A 23187-nucleotide genomic window follows, 5' to 3' on the forward strand; every position below is an offset into this window, starting at 1 on the left:
TCAGAATGGCAGGAAATAGAGGGCTGGAGAGATGTCTGGTGGTTAGGAGCACTTATTATCCTTGCAGAACACCAAGGATAAATTCCAAATTCCCTAGAACCCACATAACAACCCAGTAACCATCCATACCTACAGCTCCAGAACTCTGATGCCCTCTTCTGACCTCTGAGGGTACCGGACACACATATGATATGCATACACACAGGAGAAATATTCATACAAATAAATTTTTATTTTTAAGGAAAGAAATAAATGCTAGTAGAGGATCAAGAGGTAGGGGAAATCACATGTTATTGGTGGGCATGTAATAAGCACAGCCATTATGGAAAACAGTATGGAGGGTCTTCAAATAACTAGAAATAGAACTGCCATATAGTAGAACTGTCCCACATTAAGTTATACATCAAAGGAATTTAAATCAGTACATAGAACAGACATCTTAACTCACAAAAGCTAAGATATGGAATCACCCTAGTGGTCCATTGGCAGATGAATGATAAAGAAAATGTAGTGTGCATACTCAATGAAATATTCATCCATAAAAATGAGACTGTCATTTGCAGCATTATGGATGAACAAGAGACCATTATGTTAAGTGAAATAAGTCAGGCATGGAAAGACAGATGGTTTCACTTAAATGTGGAAATGAAAATACCGGCTTTGAAGAAGCAGAGACTAGAGCAGTGGTCACTAGAACCTGGGCAGAGTTTGGAGGAGGGCAGGGAAGAGAAACGATGGCTTGTGGGTACTTGGGCACAAGTTGGAAAAGAAGAACAGCTTTAAAATCTAAAGTAGTGTGACTGTGTTGACAACAGTTGATTGTATATTTCAGAATAGCTGCCGGAAGTTTTGAATATTCCCAACACAAAGATATGGCATCTGTCTGAGGTGACAGATATGCTAATTACCCAATCTGATCATTATGTATCGTATAGAGGTATTGAGCTGCCAGAGGATACCCCATAGATACACACAATTAGTATGTGTCAATTAAACATAAGAATCTATTTTTAAGAGAATAGCTCACCTCAAGAAAAAGACAATATGTCTTATAGAAAGAAGCCAACATAGAAAGCCCCTCACCTGTGTGTGGGTGGTCCCTGGGGATGTGTGGAGCATCAGCCTTGAACTTTGAGGCTGAGTCTCCCCCAGGGCATTTGCTATGTGCCTCTGCCTTGCTGCCTACAACAGCAGTTCTCCAGCTTTGAAGTCTGTCAGACGCAGCTGGAGAGTTAAGGAAGGGCATCAAGGCATAGGGTCATTGGTGCCAGACAGCCACTGCATAAACTGAGGGCATGGTACGGTTGAGGGGAAGGTTTTTTATTGTTGATATGAGGGAGTGTAAATCCAGAGGAATCTGGAAGGATCCAAAGCAAGGGGAAAACGTAGTGTACTGAGCATGGCCAGCAGACTGAACCAGGCCATAAGAGAGGAGAGGGTGGGAGCAGGGGAGAAAGAAATGACCAAGAGAGAGGGGGCCAAGAGAGGAAGACAGAAAAAATAGAGAGCTTGTAGCTGAAATGCAGGAGCTCTGTGGCAATGAGAATCTGGAAAAAGAAAAGCCCATGAGCTGGAGAAGTTTAGAGTAGGGGGTGGGGCACAAAGAGCTAAGAAGAGCCAGCCTGGACTCTGCATCTGTGATGCTGAGAAAGCCTGGAGGCCAGCATGAGCTTTGGTATGCTAATAGGTATCACACATAGCCATTTGTCCAGAGCATCTTTTGAACCTGACATCTATGAGGCTCTGTATTTTATCCTTAGGAAAACTGGATAGCCACCAAGTTTGAGAGCCACTGACATAAAAATTGTCATCTGGAAACAATCTGTGATTTGTTTGCTTGTTTTTTAAATTTGGTGTGTGTGTGTGTGTGTGTGTGTGTGTGTGTGTGTGTGTGTGTGTGTGTGTGTGTGTGTGTGTGTGTCTGTGTGTTTGTATGTGTATATGTGTACATGAGTTCACACATTTTGTGCGGGGTTTATGTGCATGTACATGCAATCATATGGAAGCCAAAGGTCGACCTCTTGGGCATCATTCCTCAGTATATACTTCCATCTTCTTTCTTGAGACGGGGTTTCTCACCAGTCTGGAACTCACTGATTGCATTTTTTAGGTTGACCAGCGAGCCCCAGAGATCCATTTGTCTCTGTCAGTCCAGCACTGGGGTAACAAACTACCATGGCCAGCTCTTTTTCACATGGGCTCCAAGGGTTGAACTTGGGTCACCATGTTTGTCCGGCAATCACTCTACCAAATAAATGAGCTGTCTCCCTAGCCTTTTTCTTTTTCTATGACTATAAGGTTGGATCTGACTGTATAACCCAGGCTGGCCTTGAACTGTTGATCTTCCTTGCCTCAGTCTCCTAAGTGCAGGCTATGATTGGGCCCTTTAAAGAATATTTTATGACTATACACATGGTCACACACTCAACTATTCTGACTTGATCCAAGTTCTCATGACAGACGAATACCTACACCTTGCAGCAACCTGATTTTCTACTTTGCTTTACCAGCAGAATTCATAAATTACCGTCTATTTAGTGACACTGTATGCAATAATATTTACTCTCCTGATGCCATTTTGAGCAGATGTCATTAGTCTTCCCTTCCTGCCTTCTCCATCCACATTTATAATCCCTGAGGCAATCTGCTTTTCAGCACAGAATAGGTAGCGTTTGTTAAAAGCTTAGCCTCTGCCAAGGCCACACTAACTTACACAGCACCTCAGAGAGAAACAGCAGAAGGTGTAGCTGCCTCAAGATACTTAACTGTCACCTTCCAAAAGGCATTCATGATACAGATACATAGAAAACTATACTGTCTGTCGTGTGCACAGTTCTTCTTTAGATCTAGGGCTCTTGTATTGTCTCCCACCTGCACAGCTGCCCATGGTTGCCCTTATTATCTAAGTCCCCCCACAGACTTCAATGAATTGAGGGTTAAGTGAGTCCGTAAAAAGGACTGAGACTAAACCTTAGACTCCAATGAAATTCCTTACTCCCTGAATTCTGTATTTTGCCTGAAAAAATAACTCATCCTGACCTCCTAGAAAGGCCCCCAGTTTAAACCTGAGAACCTATATTCCAAGAATCCCTTTGATCTGAGACAATCTGAGACAAGTGTTACCAGGAGTCCCCACCCTTATGCTTATGCCGATCAGTTGGATGTTTCTTAAGGGGCACATGGTAAATTCTGTGGGTAAGATGGATAGTTGGTGAACACCTTATACCTCAGGCATTGGTCCAGATGCTGTGAGCTTTGCCTCAGGTAATCAGTCATGGTCATGAAGCTCTGCGGAACATGCCTCTTCATTTTTTATACTAAATAACTTACATATTAATTTTGAGCATGCCCCATGCTAAGTTTTAACAAATGCACAGAATGGCATAAGCACCAACATAATCAGGACCCCTAGGAGGTAATATTGAAACTCTCTTTCTGCTCCCACTGCGGTTTTTTTTCCTTCCCCTCCTCTCACCTGAAAGGGGTACTACATCACTGAGTCTCAATGGCAAAATGACTTCCAGTAAGACTATTCAAGCCCTGTAGTCAGCTTGCCTTTCTGCCTTTCCCCCATTCAAGTGCACAGTTGCCTTGCTCGAAGTATTTCTTGACTAGAAAAGCGGATGACAGGGCCTACTAAAGTGGCTCCTCCTTGGTGAGGACTCTCTGGAAGTTTCCTTCCATAGAATACAGTGGGAACAGGCAGAAATCCTGGTGGGCTGAACTGATTATGGTGGAGGCAGGCTCTTGGCTGTGCCCTGAAGCATCATTCAGGAACTGGCTGATCAGCAATCCTGGGGCCTGGTTTTGCTGCACCTCAGGGCATTTCACATCCAATTATCTCCTGGGATACTGTCAAGCCAAGGGGAATGAAGGGAGGTACCACTGCTGACAGAGCTGCTAGGTTAGTGGGGCTGCAGGAAAATGAAGTGGACTGGCACACACCAGCATAGGATTGGAGATGAGTTGTTCTCAGAAACTATGTTCTGAGGTCTCACTATTTGGGACTTGAATCCAAAGAATTAAAAGCGTTATAATGGCCCTTCTTAGCTAGTAGAAGAAAAGGAAATAGGCATTTAGGGATGATTCTTAGTTCTAACAGGGAATTAACGAACTAAGTAACTAAGTAGGGAAACAGAGGCAGGTTACTCAGACTTGGGGACTAAGTCAGCACAACAGAGCTCAAGAAGGAATGATCTGTGATAATATGGTCGGCGTCTCCCACTGACACTGTGGCTTGGCAGGTGAGTAACAGACATAAGAAGAGTACCTGAACTGGGCAAAAACAACCATTAAATCTATCATCTATCAGGTCAATCAACAAAGGTGAAAGGGGCAATTAGGTAACAAGTACTGTCTGCTGTTTATCATAATGTGACAGTGGCTATGCTTCCTCCTTATCAAATGCTCCCAAGGCATTCCTATTGACTTGGAATAAAACTCACATCCTATCTGTGATCTTTAGGATCTTCACTGAGTCACACCTATGTGCTGTGGAATATTCCTTTACACTATGGGGATATATGTCACTGTGATTGGTTTAATAAAGAAACTGACTGGCTAATAGCTGAAAAGAATAAGGTTAGGCAGGAGAACCAGACTAGGAGAATGCTGGGAGGGAGAAGGGCAGAGTCTGGAGTTGGAACACAGATGCAGAGGGAGCAAGAGATGAACATGTCATGTTAAAAAAGAAAAAGAATATGGGTTAATTTAAAATGTAAGAGCTAGTTAATAATAAGCCTGAGCTATTGGTTGAGCACTTGTGATTAATATTAAGCCTCTGAGTGATTATTTGAGAGTGGCTATGGGACAGGAAAACTGCATCTACACCTATGTGCCACTGACCCACATAATGTATACCTTTTATTCTTTCTGCTCCGGGATCCACCCTCAAGTTCTAGAATACCATGAGCTCATTCCATCTCAGGGCCTCTGCATTTGCTTTTCCCTCCACCTGGAACACTCTTCCCAGTTCTTGTCATGGCTGACATTTGCTTATCATTTTCTTTGAGATCAAATATGTCACCCAAAGACTAACAGTAGCATACACAGTATCAAGAAAGTTGGAATTACTACATACCTCAGGTGCTGGGTGAATTTTCCTAAGGACACATGAACTAATGTATTCACTCCAGATAGATACCTGACAACAGAACAAAGAAATGATTATGCCAAGTCTAGCTTAGTGAACCAGTAAGTTTATTGAAGTTACTTATAGGAATATGGGTGAATGTTTACTTACAGGACATGTATGACATATAAGGCAGCAATATCATAACAAAAAGTCCACATAGGTAATGGCTCACAAAAGCTCTGGCCCTGGTTTTACCAGTAAGATTTGTAGCCACGTGGGCTGGTTGAAGCATTTTCTCTCTTCCACAGCTGTTACTGTTTATATAACCTTGGAGAGGGGCCTTGTGAATCTTCTAAGTTTCAGGAATGTCCTAAGACTTGTGAACTGTTTAATCTTTGAGCTTTGAAATTTTTACTTCCTGAGTCTTAAAGATCTTCCCTCCAGCTTTGACAAGTTCAATTTGGAAGAAATTACTATGCAACATGGAAAGAGGTTGGTCTCTCAGGAAAGGGATGTCAGAAAAGGCTTATAGAATGTGGATGCTCGGTGAAATCATAGGTGGTGGTTTAAACAAGCTCCAGGTTGGAAGCCAGATGTGGTGTTATTGGGCAGCTTGATAAATCTTAACTTAGAGAAGAATATAGCTGGCAAAGAGGCAGTAGGCATTCCTGTCAGCTGGGATTCAGGGGTGTTTAGCCATTTTCTTTGTGGTCATGAGCAATGCTCATACTTTTGTCTCTGTTTAGATGTGACTGAAGAAAGGTCTTGCAATTGTCCCTTCCCATCATGACTCTCAGGAGGGCTCTCGTCTCATTCTGGTTTCTATGAAATTTTTATGCTCAATAGGAGAGCCCTGGGGTTCAGCTGTGAGTGTCAGGCCAGCTTGCTAGTACCAAGGTCTGCTTTTCTCCTTCTCAAATGTTACCTTTTCACATAGCCTGCCCAAACCTCTCTTTCTGAATTGTTCTTATCCTGTCTCCCTGTGCACCCTGCTCATCTGCTTCAAAGCACACATTAAAAATTGTAACCACTTGTTTGTTGGTATGTCATCTGCCTCTCCCCACCATGAAAGTGGTTCAGGAAATAGTATCTGTCACATCTACGGCCATCATTTCTAGAACCTAGTACAGAATCTAGCCTCAGATGACTATCGTGGAAAGAGGTACTGGAAAGAGGGACACAGTCTCCTGTGTTGCTAAGCAGCTATTTTCCTGCCTCCAGACCTCACTTTCCTAAGTTACACAATAATCTACTTCCTTTTTTTAATTTAAAAAGACCTTTTCAAATCTGACTTTTGAGGATTTAATGAATACAAAAGCTCAGCTCTCCAGGGACAAGGACATCCCCAAACATAGCTTTTGAAATTAAAGACTGCCTTGGGAACCGAACACTAGGGAAGAGTGGGGAACCTTGCCACACTCAGAGGGAATGCAGAAACAGGGCTTTACACTTTAAGAAGAAAGAACAAGAAAAGGGAAGCAGAGATTGATAATAGAGGAGTATAATGAGGTGGCAATTTTGGTTTCAAAAGAATGTGATTAGCTCCTAATGACTGCCACCATTCCCTGGTCAATCTACTGTAACTAGCCACTAATGTAAAAATAATGCCCCTGGCTCCTTCACTTTGAAGACGAGATGAATCTCCCTTTCATGCTCTTACCCCTCAGATTTGTTTTCTTGAAGAGATTATCCTCTATTAGACTGCAACTGCCTAAAAGGGGAAACATATGGGTGATCAAAGTCTGCCAATTAGGGGCCATTACCACCTCCCCTTGGTGGTCCTATTAGGAACACCTTCGTATTTGTCAACATTGTCACAAAACCATCATACTCACCCCACACCCCATTTCTGGCATCTTTCAGCCTCACTAGGGGGAGACAGAGGTCCTGGAGCTGCAGTAGGTGCCTGTGTGTATTCCCATGGGGAAGTAGCCCTCAGTCATTACAGCTGTTAAGTTGGGTGTAAGATTTCTCTGAGATAGTGTAGTAGGAAGGCTGCTTGTTTGTTCCTGGCTGCTCAGGCCCAAAATAACTGCACAGAAACTCTATTAATTAAATCGTTGCTTGGCCTATTACTCTAGTGTATTCCTAACAAACTCTTACATATTAAATTAACCCATTTCTATTATTTTATATTTTTACACGAGGCTCATGGCCTACCAGCAAGCTTCCAGCTGGAGCTCACATCTTTCTCCTCTGGCAGTTCCATGGCTTCTCACTGACACCACCTTCTTTCTCCCAGAATTCAGTTTTCCCTGCCTAACTCTATTCTGCTTTGTGCAGGCCTAAGACAGTTTCTTTATTAAGCAATGGTATTCACAGCATACAGAGGGGAATCCCACATCAGGGTAGGTTTGCCTTGGCTTGTCCCCAAGGCTATGGTTTTGGTGTTTAGCCACCATGAAGAACTCTAGGATTGGCAGGATGGACTTTGGTTGGATGTCTGCAGTGTTACAGTACAGAGGGACCATCCTTATTCTACTGGGTCCGGGGGGTTAGGCCAAGGAAAAGCACAGGGCCAGAGCAAGAAGAAATCCAGCCAGCAATGCTGCTGAAAGGACAGGCAGGAAACTGTGGGACAGTGAGCAGTCTGCCACTGAGGGTTTTCCAGTGATTGACACTGTGAATCAGCTGATGAGCTGCTCGAAGGCCACAGTGGGTAGGACAGTTTTCAAGGTCACGGATGAGTCTGCAGTTCCACGATCTTTGTTATCCACAGACTCAGAAGCCACTCATTTATTAGTCATTTTATTCATGCCAAGCTTGTCATTCTCACAGTATGAAGTACAGTGCTAGTAGTGGGTCCTGGAAATGGAATTATAAATGTGGTGTTCTCCTTTCCCTGAAGAAGCCCATGGCCACTTTGGAAGGGAGGCTTTTATGTTATTAGATGTAGATGTGTCCATGCATGTGGTAATATATGGAAGTTACTGGCTGTAGCTGAGAATGCAGTAGGGAAGGGTGAGCATAAAGACCAGACAAGGGGAAAGAAGCTTGGATGTATTTGGAAAGATTCTTAGGGATTTTACAGGAACCTCGAGTGGAAGGGAATTTCAAGTAGAAAGAACATGTGTAAAGTCTCAGAAATCTAAAGGACTTTGTACATGGCCAAAGTAAGACTGAAAGAACGTTTGGGGTGAAGTCATAAAGGGCTTGTTATGAATTTGGAATTTACTGAGTAAATTCTAATAAAAATGGAGTAACTGGGTCCTGTTCACCATTTATAAAAATCACTCTGATTACAATGGAGGATGAATTGGAGGGAACAAAACCAAAGCCATGAAATCCAAAGGTAAATTACCTCTGCTGGGAAATTTGCCATTTTCACAGTGAAATCTCATAGGAGCTTTGATCATGGCCTATGTCCACATTTTATCACAGACAGTGATCTATCCGATCTGGAGTAAGTCCTTGGCTTCAAGAGTCTAAAACCATACACAAGTAATGCTAGCGTGCAACCATAAAGAGACTGTAAGCTAACTGAAACCTAAATTCTGACACACAGCAGATACTAAACATATTTCCCATAAGATTCATATGGAAATAGTCTGCCCCACTGCCATGTTGGAATGAACAATTGACTTTTATCACAGAGAGTTCCAAGTAGAAAATCTGCTCCCCACAGATCAGCCCAAATATCAAGAAAGACAAAACTGTCACTAAGACTCTGACTCACAGAAATATGCCGGGCAGGCTGACTGACAGAAATGGGGCTGCCCAGTTAGAAGGTAGGATGAGGTTGGAAGCTGAGTTAGGCATAAGAGAAAGAAGCATCAGTAGTCTAAAGATAGCCTAAACAAAAGGATAGATAGTTACAGGGATGCTTGGTACCCAGAGGCCAGAATTTGCTTTGTTTCCCCTCTGAGATACCTACCTAAGAGTGTGAGGCACACAAAGAATGACATTCTGAGCCAATAATAGTTTAAAAAGACACCTTAGAGCTAAATTGGAGAGCATGTCTTAGCCAAGAAACCAAGGAAAAGCCCTGTCATTTGCGCCTTTCAGTGGCTATGTGAAGGATTGGAGACAGAATGGACACCAGTTCTACACATCCGACTACTGCATACATGAAGCCCATGATCATGCTAGAAAAAATATGCTGGCAAACCATAGACACAGGCTAAACACATAGTTACAAACACCTAAGTTTGTAAATAAACGTTTATTGGAATACGTGCATTTGTCTGTGATTATTTTTCCTCTACAACCAGAGAACTGGGTGTGAGTCAAATATGTATTCTGATTTTCACAGGTAAGTCTTGAAAATAAGCTTTGCTATAGGAAACCAAAAGTTGGTGAAGCACATGTGAGACTAGAAGAAAGGGTTCGCTGTGCACGAGCATTACTTTTGCATACACAGTGACCATGCCTGCCTCTGAGACACAGCCTTCTGAGTGACTGAATTTCTGACCAATTGGTGAGGACTTGCTCTTGCTTAGGATGGAGCCAATGAGGAATAGAAGGGCAAGGTGAAGGCTGATGTGTTAAGATGAGCAAATGTCTCCTCCTCCACTGTGCTGACCAAATCTTGTATTGTAAGTAATGTCAGGACCATGGTCAGGACATTCAGTCCTTCTGTGGGGAAGGATAGAGACACTCACCAAAATATGGCTTGTCTTGAATGATGCTGCAGGCTTGCTAAAGCTGTTCCCACTCCATAAATGCTCATTTCTCCCCTCTGTGATGGAACTGATGGCATCTCCCTTTGTTCTAGACCTCTTGGCCCTTAGCTCTTGCAAACCATCCACATGGGTGTTCACTTGGCTGTCAGTTACGTACCTGCCTCCCTCTTAAACTGATGGCCAGCTCCTACCTCCTCCGTGCCTTTAAACTCTGGAGCTCTGCATCAAACTTCCTGATCAACAGCCCAGCTTAGGTGTCTTACAGACATCTCAAACTTGGGTGCCATTATTACTATTATCGTTTTTACTAACTTCAACACATTAAAATACACAGTGCCCACTAGTTAGGAGTCTTCTAAGTATATTATATACCCAAAATGCAATGCTCAATTCCCACCCAATCAATAATGTTTCTCCCTTAGATTTCTTCATTTCAGTAAATGACATTTCTCTGGTTCTTCAACCATGGACCTTCAGCCTACATTCTTCTTTCTTTCACAGTTCCTGTCTAAATTCCTTGCATTAGTGCCCTCTGCTGCTGCGCACTGCCCCCCCATCTGCCCTTTATGCGCTAGAATCCAGTTAGTGAGCTTTGGGCAAGGGGCTGGAGGTTGAGGAAACACATACAGAGAGAGACCGACACAAAAGCCTTCTTTAATAGCACCATGGAGGCTTAAATACCCTGCAGTCAATGGCCAACAGGTGAAAATCCCATCCTCTGATCCTCTAGGCTAGGCACAGCTTCTGGTAACTTCAATTAGAAGGCTCTAGACAGGGAAGAACAGCTGAAGGCCAGGACTCAATTGGTCCCAACACTCTGCAAATCCATACCTTCATGGTTCTCTGCACACCAACCTGAAATCTTCCTCTAGTAAGCATCTATGTTTTGTTATCCAAGGGCTTACTCAAGACTAAAGAACATCCTCACTATCTACAGAGCAAGGCATAAACTTGAGGGTTTTCTAACACTTATTCTCCAACAACAGTAGAAGAGAAACAATTGGCAATCTCCCTTCCATCTCTCTCCTTCCCCTCTCATACAAGAGTCCTGGACATGAGATGTGTTCATGAATTATTGAGCCTCAATTTGACTAGTTGGTACAGTGACAATCTGCCCTGTCAGCTTCATTCCCTTGACTGTCTGCTTCCCCCTTTCTCCTCTCATTCTCTTTGATTGCCTCCAAACCCAGCCACTTGTACCCAAAGCATTATCTCTGGGTCTCCTTCTGAGGTGACCTAAGTCTGACATGCTCACCTAAACAACCACAAAATAATTGCTTCTCTTATGCCTACTACCACTACCTGCTCCAACAGTCCGAGGACCATTACAAGGTACGATTGCAATAAATTCATAACCAATTACCCTGCTTCTTCTCTGGCCTTCTTAGAGTCTGCATTCCACAGGAACGCTAATGCCCTTGGTATAGCAGATGAGGGGACTTCCTTGCTCAGAACCCTCTCATGGTTCCCTACCACACTTAGAACAACATTCTTTATTAAGGATAATAGGAACTATGATACTTGGGGGTCATTTGGATTCTTGGATCCTCCCTAGAAGCTTCCAGGCATTAGCTCCCCTCAACAATCCTGCCATATTCTCATCCTATGAACATGATCATGTGGTCGCTCTCTGACCTTTGCACCTGTTCCTCCTGCCTGGAAAGTACTCCCTGCTTTTCTCAATGTGACTGACTTCTTTACCCCATCAAGGAATGAATTTGCATGTGAGTCTCACACAGAAAGCTTCCTAAACTGTTATCATCCTGTTGTTCTTTATATCTTCATGTATGAAATTGGATTTGCTTTGTCCTTTGCTAAATTTCCTAATCCACTGGATACTCTAGAGTTCAAGTTCCTAGAAAAATTCCCAAAACCTAATAGGGGATCAATGAGCATCTGTTGAATATATGAATGAATGAATGAATCACCACTGGGCTAGACTGTGAGCTCATGATAGAAAGAAGATAAAACAATATTTGAGCCAATGAACAAGCAATGTAAGCTCATAGGAGACACCATTACAGACACATAGCCCTGTGTACTGAGTGCCCCATCATAGTCGATACCCATTTCCTGTTGTTGGTTCCTCTACACTTGAGGAGAGTTGCATCTCAGGCTATGCTAACCAATCTGCCATTGCCTTGTAGGCCTTACCAGAAGGACAGACAGCTTCGTGGGACACAGCCAAGGAAGATGAAAACCGCAATAAGAATCGATATGGAAACATCATATCCTGTAAGTGTCCTTCTGAGAGGTTCTATGTGTTAGATTTGGGGAAATGTGGGAGAAAAAAAGTTATTGTTTCCTGGGATTTGATATAAAATAATCCTTATGTTTCCAGATTTGGGTTAGTAGATTATTACAATGATCCCAGGAAGGGATGCAAGACCCAACTGAAATCAGTAGTAATCCTAAAGGGGGAAGAAAGAGAGAGAGGGAGAGAGGGACAGCCATAAAATGAACTACCGCTCACGGATAGCACACAAGTTTTGGCATTTCCAGATGATGACATGAACAGCCTTCAAGACAGCACGGGGAGAGAGAGCAGAGTTACCCCCAGACAAAGTGTTGAGTCAGTGCTCTGTTAAGAGGTGCCCATAGCAACCTTCCTGTGATCTATTGTACCCCAACACAGGCCTTTTGACATCCTACCCACTGTGTGAGAACCATTTCTTAAGATCTCAGGTTACCCCAGTTTGGGCAAAGAAAGGAGAAACAGGGAAATCCTTCGGGACAAGTTATTTCTAGCACCGTTAAAAGTTTTGTTTTAACTGTCTAGACATCTCAAAAGAAAAAAAAGCTGGAGAAAGAATAAGACACAGGCAGTTTGTAAAGGAAGAAAGAGGCAGAAGTTTTCGCTTAGCTGTTTCCTGTGCTGATTTAGGAATGGGCTGTGAATACTGGAACTAATCAGAAAACATTTATAATTTCTCTCTTGCATGCAGACAGCAAGATTTCTTGCAAGTGAAGTGTCGGAAAGAGATATTCAAATAGTCAGCAGACATATATTAAGGCATAATGTGTGGGCCTCCTCTGAACACTTGCTGTGCTGGGCACTGGAAAATGTCTTTGTTCTGGGACAGGTGTCTATTCGCTATGGCGTGTCCCCACTGTCATCAGTTTCAGTACAGTGCCTGGGGTACTGTGACCAGCGCATTATCCAATGTCATTGTCCCGTTGTGAGCTCAAATAGGGTTCACTGTTGAAAACAGGTTTCCAGCCGGGCAGTGGTGGCGCACGCCTTTAACCCCAGCACTCAGGAGGCAGAGGCAGGCAGATCTCTATGAGTTTGAGGCCATCCTGATATACAGAGCTAGTGCCAGGACAGGCTCCAGTGCTACACAGAGAAACCCTGTCTCAAATAACCAAAAGAGGGGGGAGGAACTTGGACTTTCCACAGGGCAGGGAACCCTTACTGCTCTCTGGACAGGAGAGGGAGGGAGAGTGGAGGGGGGAGGGGGTAAATGGGAGGCGGAGAGGAGGCGGAAATTTTTATTAAAAAGAAAAAGAAAAGAAAGAAAAAAGAAGGAGAAAGAAAAGAAAAAGAAACTAGGTTTCCAATGCCCTGCTCCCAAGAATATTAAACAGATGTGAAAAGTAAATGCCTTGACCATAAGGAAGGGAGACCTACTCATTGACAGACAGGAATATTTAGGCCAACGGACGGAAGCCAAGATGTATGAGAGATACACAAAGGATAGGAGAGGCCTCCTATGGCCTCCCACAGCTCATCCACGCCTGAGTCATCACCAGCGGTGCCCTGGATCTGGCCCAGCCTTTCCCTGTCTCGTCCATATCCTGCCGACCCAAACTTTCCACCTATCTGATCTGTGACCGGGTTCATGAAGCTCATTACTATGTGACTAGATGATGTTAATTTTTACATGAAAAGCCCTTTAGAGGTTCCTTTTCACCCTTGAGTTCTCCTTCTTGCCAGGCCTTTTCCAGACCCACCCATGGGGTCTCAGTCCATCCCAGTCTCCTCGGTAAGCCACGCTAGCTGTCACACAGCTTTTGAGATTTCCACGTTGTCTGTCCACACCTAAGTGTCACCTTGACACATTCCATCCTCTCCATCAAAGTGCCCTTCCGGCCTCTCTTTGACTTGCTAATGTCTACTTCTTTTGTCTATCAACCATCATCGCTCTCTAGGGGAATTTTTTTACCCTAAACATGTTGATGAACCCCAATATTCAGCCCTAGAGCTGTATGCCTTCTGTACACCTTGTCCTTGGCCATCATTGTATGTTGAGAGGCATTTGGATGAGCCTGAGGTCAGAGTCCAATGCAGAAAACCCATATTAAAAGTGAATGGAAATAAAATCTAGATCTAGTGTGGACTTGGGCATCATAGATGTTTTGTGTAGGGCAGTCTAGCCTCTGAGTTCACAAGCCAGGAGAGATGACCCATTCCCAAGGTCACACAGTCACATAATAAGTAGGTAGGACTGCCATGGCCAGAGCTCTGATCTGTCACCTGCCAGGATGCCACATGCTTCTTGCCAAGGGGTCTCCCGTGCATGAAGCCCCATCTATGCTTTCCAGAAGAATGTGTTGCCAAGGGCCCAGCTTCCTAACAGATAAGCTCTATTGTAGGAGGAGGCTGCTAATTAGTTCCCGGCTGCTCAGACCCAAAATAAACACACAGAAACTATATTATTCAAATCACTGCTTGGCCCATTAGCTCTAGCTTCTTATTGGATAACTCTTACATCTTAATTTAACCCATCTCTATTCATCTGTACATCACCATGAGGCTGTGGCCTACCAGCAAAGTTTCAGCACATCTGTCTGGTGGCAGCTCTATGGCTTCTCTCTGACTCTGTACTTCTTTCTCCTAGCATTCATCTTCCTTACCTACATAAGTTCTGCCTGGCTATATGTCCAAAGCAGTTTCTTTATTTATTAATGGTAATCACGGAATACAGAGAGAAATCCCATATCACTCTATAGAATGGTGTTCTCTTCCTAAAGTTAAAAGAGCTAGGAAGAACTCCAGTCCAGAACAAATCTAGAGGTCCTCTCATACAGCAGGATTCTCTACTGCTTCCTAGGAAAAGAGCTAAGAAGACATAATGGGCCCCTACCTAGTTCATTGCTCTTGACTCTCGGCCTCTGCTCTTCTTTGTCCTCTCTGAGGGTGGCTCTTGGTGGGTTCCCCCAGGCATCTCCTAATAGAGAAATCCTTGGTATCCCTATCTCCCCAAAACCCTCTGTTGTTCACGGTCTTAATTCCACTGCCAGCATCTGTGTCGGTCTCTGAGGATGTGTTCTGGACACTGGACTATCATTCTCTGTTTATAGGACAGATCACAGCATTGGGGAATTAAATGTCCTCAGGAGTTACTTTCAACTGACGGCTAGTACAAGTGGGTGTCTAAGAATCCCAGCTTCCCCTTCCCTGGAGGTCCACATTTTCTGTCTTCTCCCAGAGCTCCATAGCAGCACCGACACCTGCTTGTCCAGTGTGTGTGACCAATTCTGGGTGACAGTCTGTCACTGGATTCCTTTCTTCCTAGCATTTGCTGGGAGACCCTCCAAAACCACTAAACGGACTCCTCCGCTCTGGTTCTGCTCCCACTGTTCTTTCAGGAAGGCTTCCTGATGGGGCACTGCCTGGTAACATCCTGAGAATACAAGGAGCTACAGTGGGAACAACACTGTCCCCTGTCCTCTCTGGGTGCTCTTCTTGTCTGTTCTTTCTCTCTCCTGCCTCTGCTGTGAAAGCTTCCCAACTTCAGTTAGCGGTTAACATGGATCTGTGGAGACAAGGAGACACACAGAATGATGTGTATCCTCTTTGTGTGGTGCCCAAGCTATGCCTTCTGTGTCCCAATAAGAGTAATTCAATCAAGATTGAATGTTTAGACCTTTAGCTTCGATGAGGTACCCAGGCAGTCCCTGTGGAATTACCTGCCTCCTCCCTACCCACTCGTGCAAGATGATAGCATTAACATTTCCAATACTTCCAGGAAATGGTTTTGCAGCTCCACAATTCATTGTAATGAGTCAAATCTCTTTTCTCTGAAAAATTGCTCCTGTTTTTTACCCTCTGCCATCCCCAGAAGACAGGAGGAAAGATTATAAAGTATGCAAATGAGAGTCTCTCCCAGCCCCACCTTTCTGAAGTGATTCTCTCTTAAAGTGGATGTGACTTGAGATGACTGATTTATTGGGTTCTGTCTGATGATGGGGAAAAGGGGGGGATCTGGGGTTTGGTTTTTAGTTAGAATTGTACAAAGGAGAGAACTGAACCTCCTCCTCCAGAGTGGTTGTGAAATGACAAGATAGAGACAGGGGACCAGGGTTGGGGACCGAGATGTTGGTGGCAAACAAGGGATAGAAGGATTTGGGGCACTGGGGTCTTGGGGGCCAATGTACCACTATGTAAGGAGGCTGCCTGCCTTATACCTTCTATTGAGTGACAGAACTCCACGGAGCCTTGAGTTTTCCATCCATGAAGTAAGGTATGCAATTTGCCACTCAGAGTTACTTTTTTAATCAAATGGCACAGTATCCATGCAGCTTCTGGAATAGTCCATAGAACACCTTACACTCTCCATACAGATAAATTCCTATCCCTTGCCACCTGCCACGGAGGGGGTCTTTGACCTCATGGCCCAGTTCTGGGAAGTCTCCCGATCTTTCCCAAGAGAGATTAAAGTTAGGACAAATCCGTGCTGAATAACTCAACATTAATTTGCATGCTCAAAACAGGGTGTGCACTGTGAAAAGCTTGCTAAAACATACATTTTCCTCTTACAGCTTCTGATTCAGGAAACTGGAGTATGGCCCAAAAATCTGGATATCTAAAGAATCACACTTAGAAATCCATTGGTCTATAATAATAATAAGGATCAACTTAGATATTTGTGTTGTTCTTTACAGTAGGTTCAATGTTTTCATATTTGATCTCTTTTCATCTCTGGCACAAGTCTGTAGTAAAAAATATTATGTGGGGTTATAGTTGAATAAATAGAGGTTCAAGGAATATTACAACCCAACCCAAGTATTATGATGATCTAGTGAGGGAGTGGAGGGGGCGTCTTGGGTGGGTTTTCACAATTCAGCCGATCCTTTAGCTCTCTTCTAATAAAGATAAGGATTGGTTGTCTATATTGGGGCAGGGCAGGACTGCAGGTGAGACAGTGGATCAGCCATGACAAGATAAAGAATTTGGTCGTGATGCATGGTCCCAGACAAGTGTGTGCCTCAGCACGTGTGAAGACTCTGTGACCAGATCAAACACAGTATATTGGAACCACTTAAGATCAAGGTTACCAGGGAAGTGTGTGAAGAGGAGGCCATGACAGGGCAGTGGATTCTCAGGCAATCAGAGCTTGTGTGGCTTTGTGGGGAATGGTAAGAGTCTCTGCTAGTGATGTGCTCTGGTTGATTCATGCCAGTGAACAAAAGCAGACATATGATCAGCATAATTTTCGTACATCTGTAGTTTACAATGGGTGATGGTGATGAAATTTACACCAGCCACGTGATATATAAGACCTCTGTTCCCTTTCAGAGAGCTGTTTGTAAGCCTCTGAAACAGTTACCAGCCTACCATGGGCCCACATTCTACAGCCATAAAGAACAGATAGTTTGAAGACAGAAGGTGATGTCCTCCTGCCCCTGCAGCTGTGTTCATGGGACAGCTTTGGATTTCCAGGTCCTTCATAGCCCTTCTACCATCAAGCAAAGGCTATTTCTTTCCCAATCCCCACCTCCTCGAGGAACCTGGAGTATCCAGGCTCCTGCCTCTTCATCTTACTTCCCATTCAGGGAGCTTCTCCTCCTCCACAAGATTCTTCATAACCCTCTCTTTGTCTTGACTCTCAAACACTGCATGCCAAATTAGTTGTTTTTCAAGCTTGCAAAATGTAGATAGAGTATAATGAACATTCTGGGCGGCTTGTAAATTACCTTGTATAAGCTCCTTGCCATCGCTGGCTGCCCCATCTTTCTCCATGTGCATGTGAGTAAACACAATTTTTATCTTTCTAATTACATAAAGTTAGCAGAAGAAAGGGACACAGAATAATATTAGCATTTCCCAGAACAGATAAATAAACCATGAGGACACTGCCATTCTTTGTATTGCCTTTCTGGTAGACCTGGATCTGAATTCTGTCCTTTAAGGGACGCATATATTACTCCTTGTCTCTGCAGATAAACAGATTTGTCTTGGGGCAGATGGACAAATGGGGAACATTAGCTTTCTAGGTGTCTCCACTGTCACCCCACTGTGTACCTGATATCTAGCCCAAGCCTCCATTTATTGAGTCCCTGCTGTATGCCAGGCACTATCCTCTATTTCTTTAGGAGCAATTTTAGTTTTATGGAGAAGCTGAGTGGCAAGTACAGAATTCTGCACCAGTTATATGTTGTTTTCTCTTTCATCAACACTGCAGAACATTTGTTGCTGTTGATAGCCTAATATCGGTCCCTTATTGTTAGTTTAAGTTCACAGTTTACATTAGGGCTCACGTTGTATGTTATGCAGTTCTATAGAACTGGAAAGTGCTTATATTCCAATTACACTATTTTATAGGATAGTTTCCTTGCCCTAAATGTCCCCATTGCTCAACATATTTAACCCTCCTTCCTCCTCTTCTAAACCTTTGCCAACCATTGAGGTTTTTATAGGCTCCATGGTTTCTTCCTCTTTTGGAGTATTATATAGTTAGAACCATATGCAGACTCAACATTCAACATAGCCTTTCCAGATTGGCTTCCACTACTTAGCAATCGTATTTAAGTCTCTGCCATGTCTTTTATAGTTCGTGAGTTCATTTCTTTTTATCACTGAATAATATTCCAGTATATGGCTATATCACTCTTTATTTATCCAATTCACTTACTGGGGACATTTTTGGTTGTTTCCAAATTTGTACAATCATGACTAAAGCTGCTTACGTAGTTTTTTAATGTAGGGATAAGATTGCAATACTTTGGATAAATACCAAACAATGTAATTACTGGATCTCATGGTGATGGATTTTTGTTTTGTACAAATGGTCTTGCTATCTTCCAAGTGGCTGCACCACTGTATGGTTTCTCTAGCAATGGGTGGGTGAGCATTCCTGTTACAAATATTAGCAAGTAGTTGCTGGTATTGTGAGGTTTTGCCACTGTTGTGTATGTAGTATTTCACTGCTGAAATTTTAAATGTTCTAGGTCTTTGTGTCTTGGTGCCTTAAAGTGGCATAGAGAACACTCCATTCTAATCCAGCCTTCTCCTCTGTCCCCTCTTGTTACTGTTCCCCTCACAATCAGTGATCCCAGGGAAAAAGACTTCTGCAGTCCTACACCACAGCACCTTCCTGCAATGTGCTGGCTCTTTGAGGATCCCTGCTTCCACGGTGTCCTCTAAGAGAAAGACTTCCTGGATGCCCGTGGGTCAGACCTTCCTCACTTTTAATTCCCGAGTCTCATTTTACTACAAGAGCTCTCTATTCCTCTTTTGCGAGACCTTGATGTTTCCCTTCCATTTGTGAGCCATCTCCTGGATCAAATTGCCCCTGTTGCTTAAGCATGAAGCTCACCTACTCTAACCCTTTCTTAGTTCCTTCAACTAGGCTGGCACATAGTAGATAATCGGCAAGTGTGTTGTTAATAATAAAGGAAGATATGGGTAGACACACTGATGGTTAGAGACACATATGCTCTTTAAGGATATTTGACTCAAAATTGTAGGTTTCTTTCTTTTGCTGTTTCTAATGATTTTTGCATATATATTTCCCCTTTTATCATTTTAAACCAGAATCTCTATTTCCACTGCTATAGTCTCCAGGCAAGCATAACTCAGTAAGTAAAGGAGATTTTGATCTGCCTCTTTAGTATAGCAGGCTATTCATCAGTCTCATAAATAAAAGAGATTTTGAATCACCAAGTCATTAGTAAGAACACTAGATAAAAACATAATATACATTTCCTTTTTCTGAGACTTATAAATTCTGTAACTGCTGGTAGCCTGGGTTCAGAGTCAGGTCACACTCCTACAGAATGGCCATCCCCAGGAAGTCTCCCTCCCTTGAGTACTGAGGGTTGGGGACCACTCACTTGCACAGACCCTAACAGTAGTTACCCTTTGAGATGCTTGGAATTCCTCAGGACAGTGAGTCCTGTTGGTAGAGCAGGATGCACCTTAGAGAGTAGCTATCTAATTGGTGAAAGTGCTTAACCTCTGTGAGCCTGAGTTCCTGTACCTGTGAAATCAGAATCATAATAGCACATCATTGTGACCATGATAAGGTGAAGAGCTACTTTTAGAGAAAAGTGAATGAGATGATGTACCTAATATTGGAGATTTATAATTAATTCAGTAAAGTTTAAGTTGAAACTTTCCTCACCCCAGACCCCATATCTCTATCCCATACCCTTTCAGAGTTACCTCCTACCTACTCCTCCTTTCCAGTGGCTTCCACTGAAACTTTTCCTCCTTGGAGAATTAGAAAAGGGGTTTCCAGTATAATGCATTATCCAAGCATGGTACCTGCTGCCTGTTGATACTCATGATTGATTCCGAGTTAATAGATATGAGTGGTGCCTTATCAGTCCAGGGCCTGTTTGCCCAAAGCTGGACCCATCCTTGACCTTCCAGTTACTGTTACATTGTAAGGAGCTGATCTCTGCAAGGTGATGTCCTTGCAACCAGGAAATCCTCCCGTTGTGTCCAGCTCCTGCCAAAGACACCTATGGTGGCTCCAGTTCTAGGTTGGCCCAACTCTGGAGTTCTGAGAATGCCATCCCATCTGTCTCTTCCTCCAGTCTGTGAAAGTAGTGTCTCTTTGTTGTTTCTCTAAACTATCTCACTTCTTAAACGTTTCTTCTGTCACTCAACCAACAGCTTCTCGAGCCATTCCCCACTGTGAATACTTACATGGTTTCTAATCTCCTGCTTGGAGCCTTTTGGAAGTAGGAACATACAGCCTTGAAGTTAATAGGCCCACACTTTTCTATGTCGCATCATTCACTAGTCATACGGCCAATTTTTATGAACCTCAGTTTGCTCGTTTGTTACAAGGACTAAGGGAACCATGCTGCCTCTCTCGTGAGATCACTGAGAGCACCCAATGGGGCCATTCACTCATCCACTCACCAAGTACTCACCGAGTGCCTGCTGTGTGCTACTCCCGTAAGGCGGTAAGGGATAAAACACAGAACAAGGCAGTCAATGCCCCATCTCAAGAAACTCAGGTTAGTGCCAGCAAATGTGCTTAGAAACTGAAGAGTACTGTAAAAGTCTACAAGAAAACCCTGTTCTCCCTCCTTAACCCTATGAGGCCCACACCTCTCTATCCCACTGACTGTGAACCCCATCTCTGCCCTGGAGTATAATGGGGGTAATGTATGCAATGGAAGGCACACAGTGACCCAGGTAGCAGACTGAGGGTCCTCACCAGACCCAACCAAGATGTTCCCTAGTGTGTGTAAATTAGCATGTCAGAATTGACATTAATTAATTGCAAAGGATTATCCAGATTTTTCTGATGTACCATTTAAAGTGTGGTTTGAAGCAAGCATGCTATTGACTAAAGCCCGAACATCTTGTTGTTTATGTCTAGACTGTGTTTGGAAAGGCATCCTCGGTAACATGATTTTTAGTTATTGATGACCCCTTTTCTGATGAGCCAGTCCTCAGTTTAATGATAGTATTGATAACAAGACACTGCCGACATTCTGTCTGCATCAGTGCTCCAAGAGACAAACATAAAGTAGTTTGTGTTCATGGGGAAATGGGTAACCCTGCTGTTTTTAAACAAGCACAGAAAGGAAGCATATTGATTCAGACTCCATGACCTTATGGTCTGGGCACGGATATCAGTCTCTCATATTATTCCATGAAGCAGGTATTTCTGTCCCGATATTAATGATGAAATCACTAAGACTTAGGAGCCGGGGATACACTTGCTCAGGTAATGGTGAAATCATAATCAAAATAGAAAGTAGAAAATGGGTCCTCTGTCAGATTCATCTCCTCTCTGTACCTCTGTTTCCTCATTTGTAAACAACATATAACTGTGAGAAAGAGGCGGAGTCCCTAAGGGTGACAGTTCTACCGAAGACAACGACTGACCCCTCCTTCCACAGCTTCTCATCTACCGCTTCCTGCTTTTTGTTCTCTCTGCAGATGACCACTCCCGGGTGAGGCTGTTGGTGCTGGATGGAGACCCCCACTCTGACTACATCAATGCCAACTACATCGATGTGAGTATCTTGATTGGGCTAAGTAGCTATGGGCTAGAGTTGACCGTCCAGACTCGAGATCTAATTGAGAGGCTGTCTTTAATCTGTCCACCAGAAGGTAGCCAGAACATGTCCAGAGCTGTGTGTCATTTCCCTAGTTTGTATGGCACAAGTTGATTATCCACCCAGAGCTACAGCTGCGTTCAAGCAGACTCGAGTCATCTGCTCTTTGCAGCTCCAGGGAAACGGCTGATCTTATTCATTCAATCCATGCATTAATGTGTATGTGTCTGTCTACTCAATCATTCATTTGAAGATACAACCATTGGTGCAACAAAATGTTTAAAATACTCACTATGTGCTAGATATTATGAGGCCCATAAAACTAAAAATGTCAGGGTCTCCACCCTCAAAAACATCAGAAAAGAGAAGCTGCGCACATCTGTGGTAAACTAGAGCTTGCTGACTATTATAGGTTCAGATAAAACACTTTCAGGATTCGGGGATGGGAAACATCACTTCTTCAATCAGAGATGCAGAAAATTGTGTGAGTCAAAGCTTCAGGTGCAAGAGAAATTCAAACTCAAAGCGAGAGAGGATGCGCCTTTGGTTAGGGAACTGCTCTTGCCAAGAGGAAGGAGTTTGGAAAGAAAGACATATCATCTCTGTCTGAGGGCAGTGGGAACAGGAGAGTGGCAGTACTGGAAATGAGGTTGGCCCTGGATCCTTGATGACTTAGGAGGTTGAACCCTGAAGGAAAGAGAAAGCTATTGAAGGTGTCTGAATATGGGTGGTCCCATTCAGCACTGAGCTCTGCAATTCTTCTTCTCTGGGAGGAAAGGAAAAGCCCAGAAAAGAGAGCCTGGAATATACAGCCAAGTAGGAGGGAGGCTGCCACCACATTTCAGACACTCCTGAGAAAGGGACTCGGTTCAAAGAGGAGCCAAGAACGGCGTGCACAGAAGTGAAAGGCTCTACAAAGGAGGAAGTATGGCCACTATTGCCAAGTTGATAGCCCAGCATCACTGACCCAAGCTGACTTCTCAAGGACTCAGCTCAGAGCCCAGAGGTCTTGAAGAAAGACTCAGTTTCCCACTGATCCCTCAGACGCTTGAGTGTATTGATAGACCAGCTATGAAGTACAATAACATGTTTCATGAATTTTTATAACATAGCCTGAGCAGTAGATTCATTAGTTCAACAAACATTTATTGAACCTTAAACCTGATAACTGCTTTACACTTTACACTGGGTGAACACTCAGCCAGCAGATACCAATCCAGGCTAGATTGGTTCCTTCCTTTT

The 23187-nt window shown here is 43.5% G+C and overlaps 1 protein-coding gene across 1 annotated transcript in view; it reads left to right on the forward strand.

Annotated features, from left to right (window-relative positions):
- Nucleotides 1–23187, forward strand: part of Ptprt (protein tyrosine phosphatase receptor type T) — a 784117-nt gene that overhangs the window by 718395 nt on the left and 42535 nt on the right. Inside the window, exons 18-19 of the mRNA XM_042055120.1 lie at nucleotides 11844–11931; nucleotides 21827–21903. Coding sequence (XP_041911054.1) covers nucleotides 11844–11931; nucleotides 21827–21903 — 165 coding nt within the window. The remainder of the gene's footprint in view (nucleotides 1–11843; nucleotides 11932–21826; nucleotides 21904–23187) is intronic.

Source organism: Arvicola amphibius, chromosome 5, assembly GCF_903992535.2.
Source record: "Arvicola amphibius chromosome 5, mArvAmp1.2, whole genome shotgun sequence".
In the NCBI taxonomy this organism is placed as follows: Eukaryota; Metazoa; Chordata; class Mammalia; order Rodentia; family Cricetidae; genus Arvicola; species Arvicola amphibius.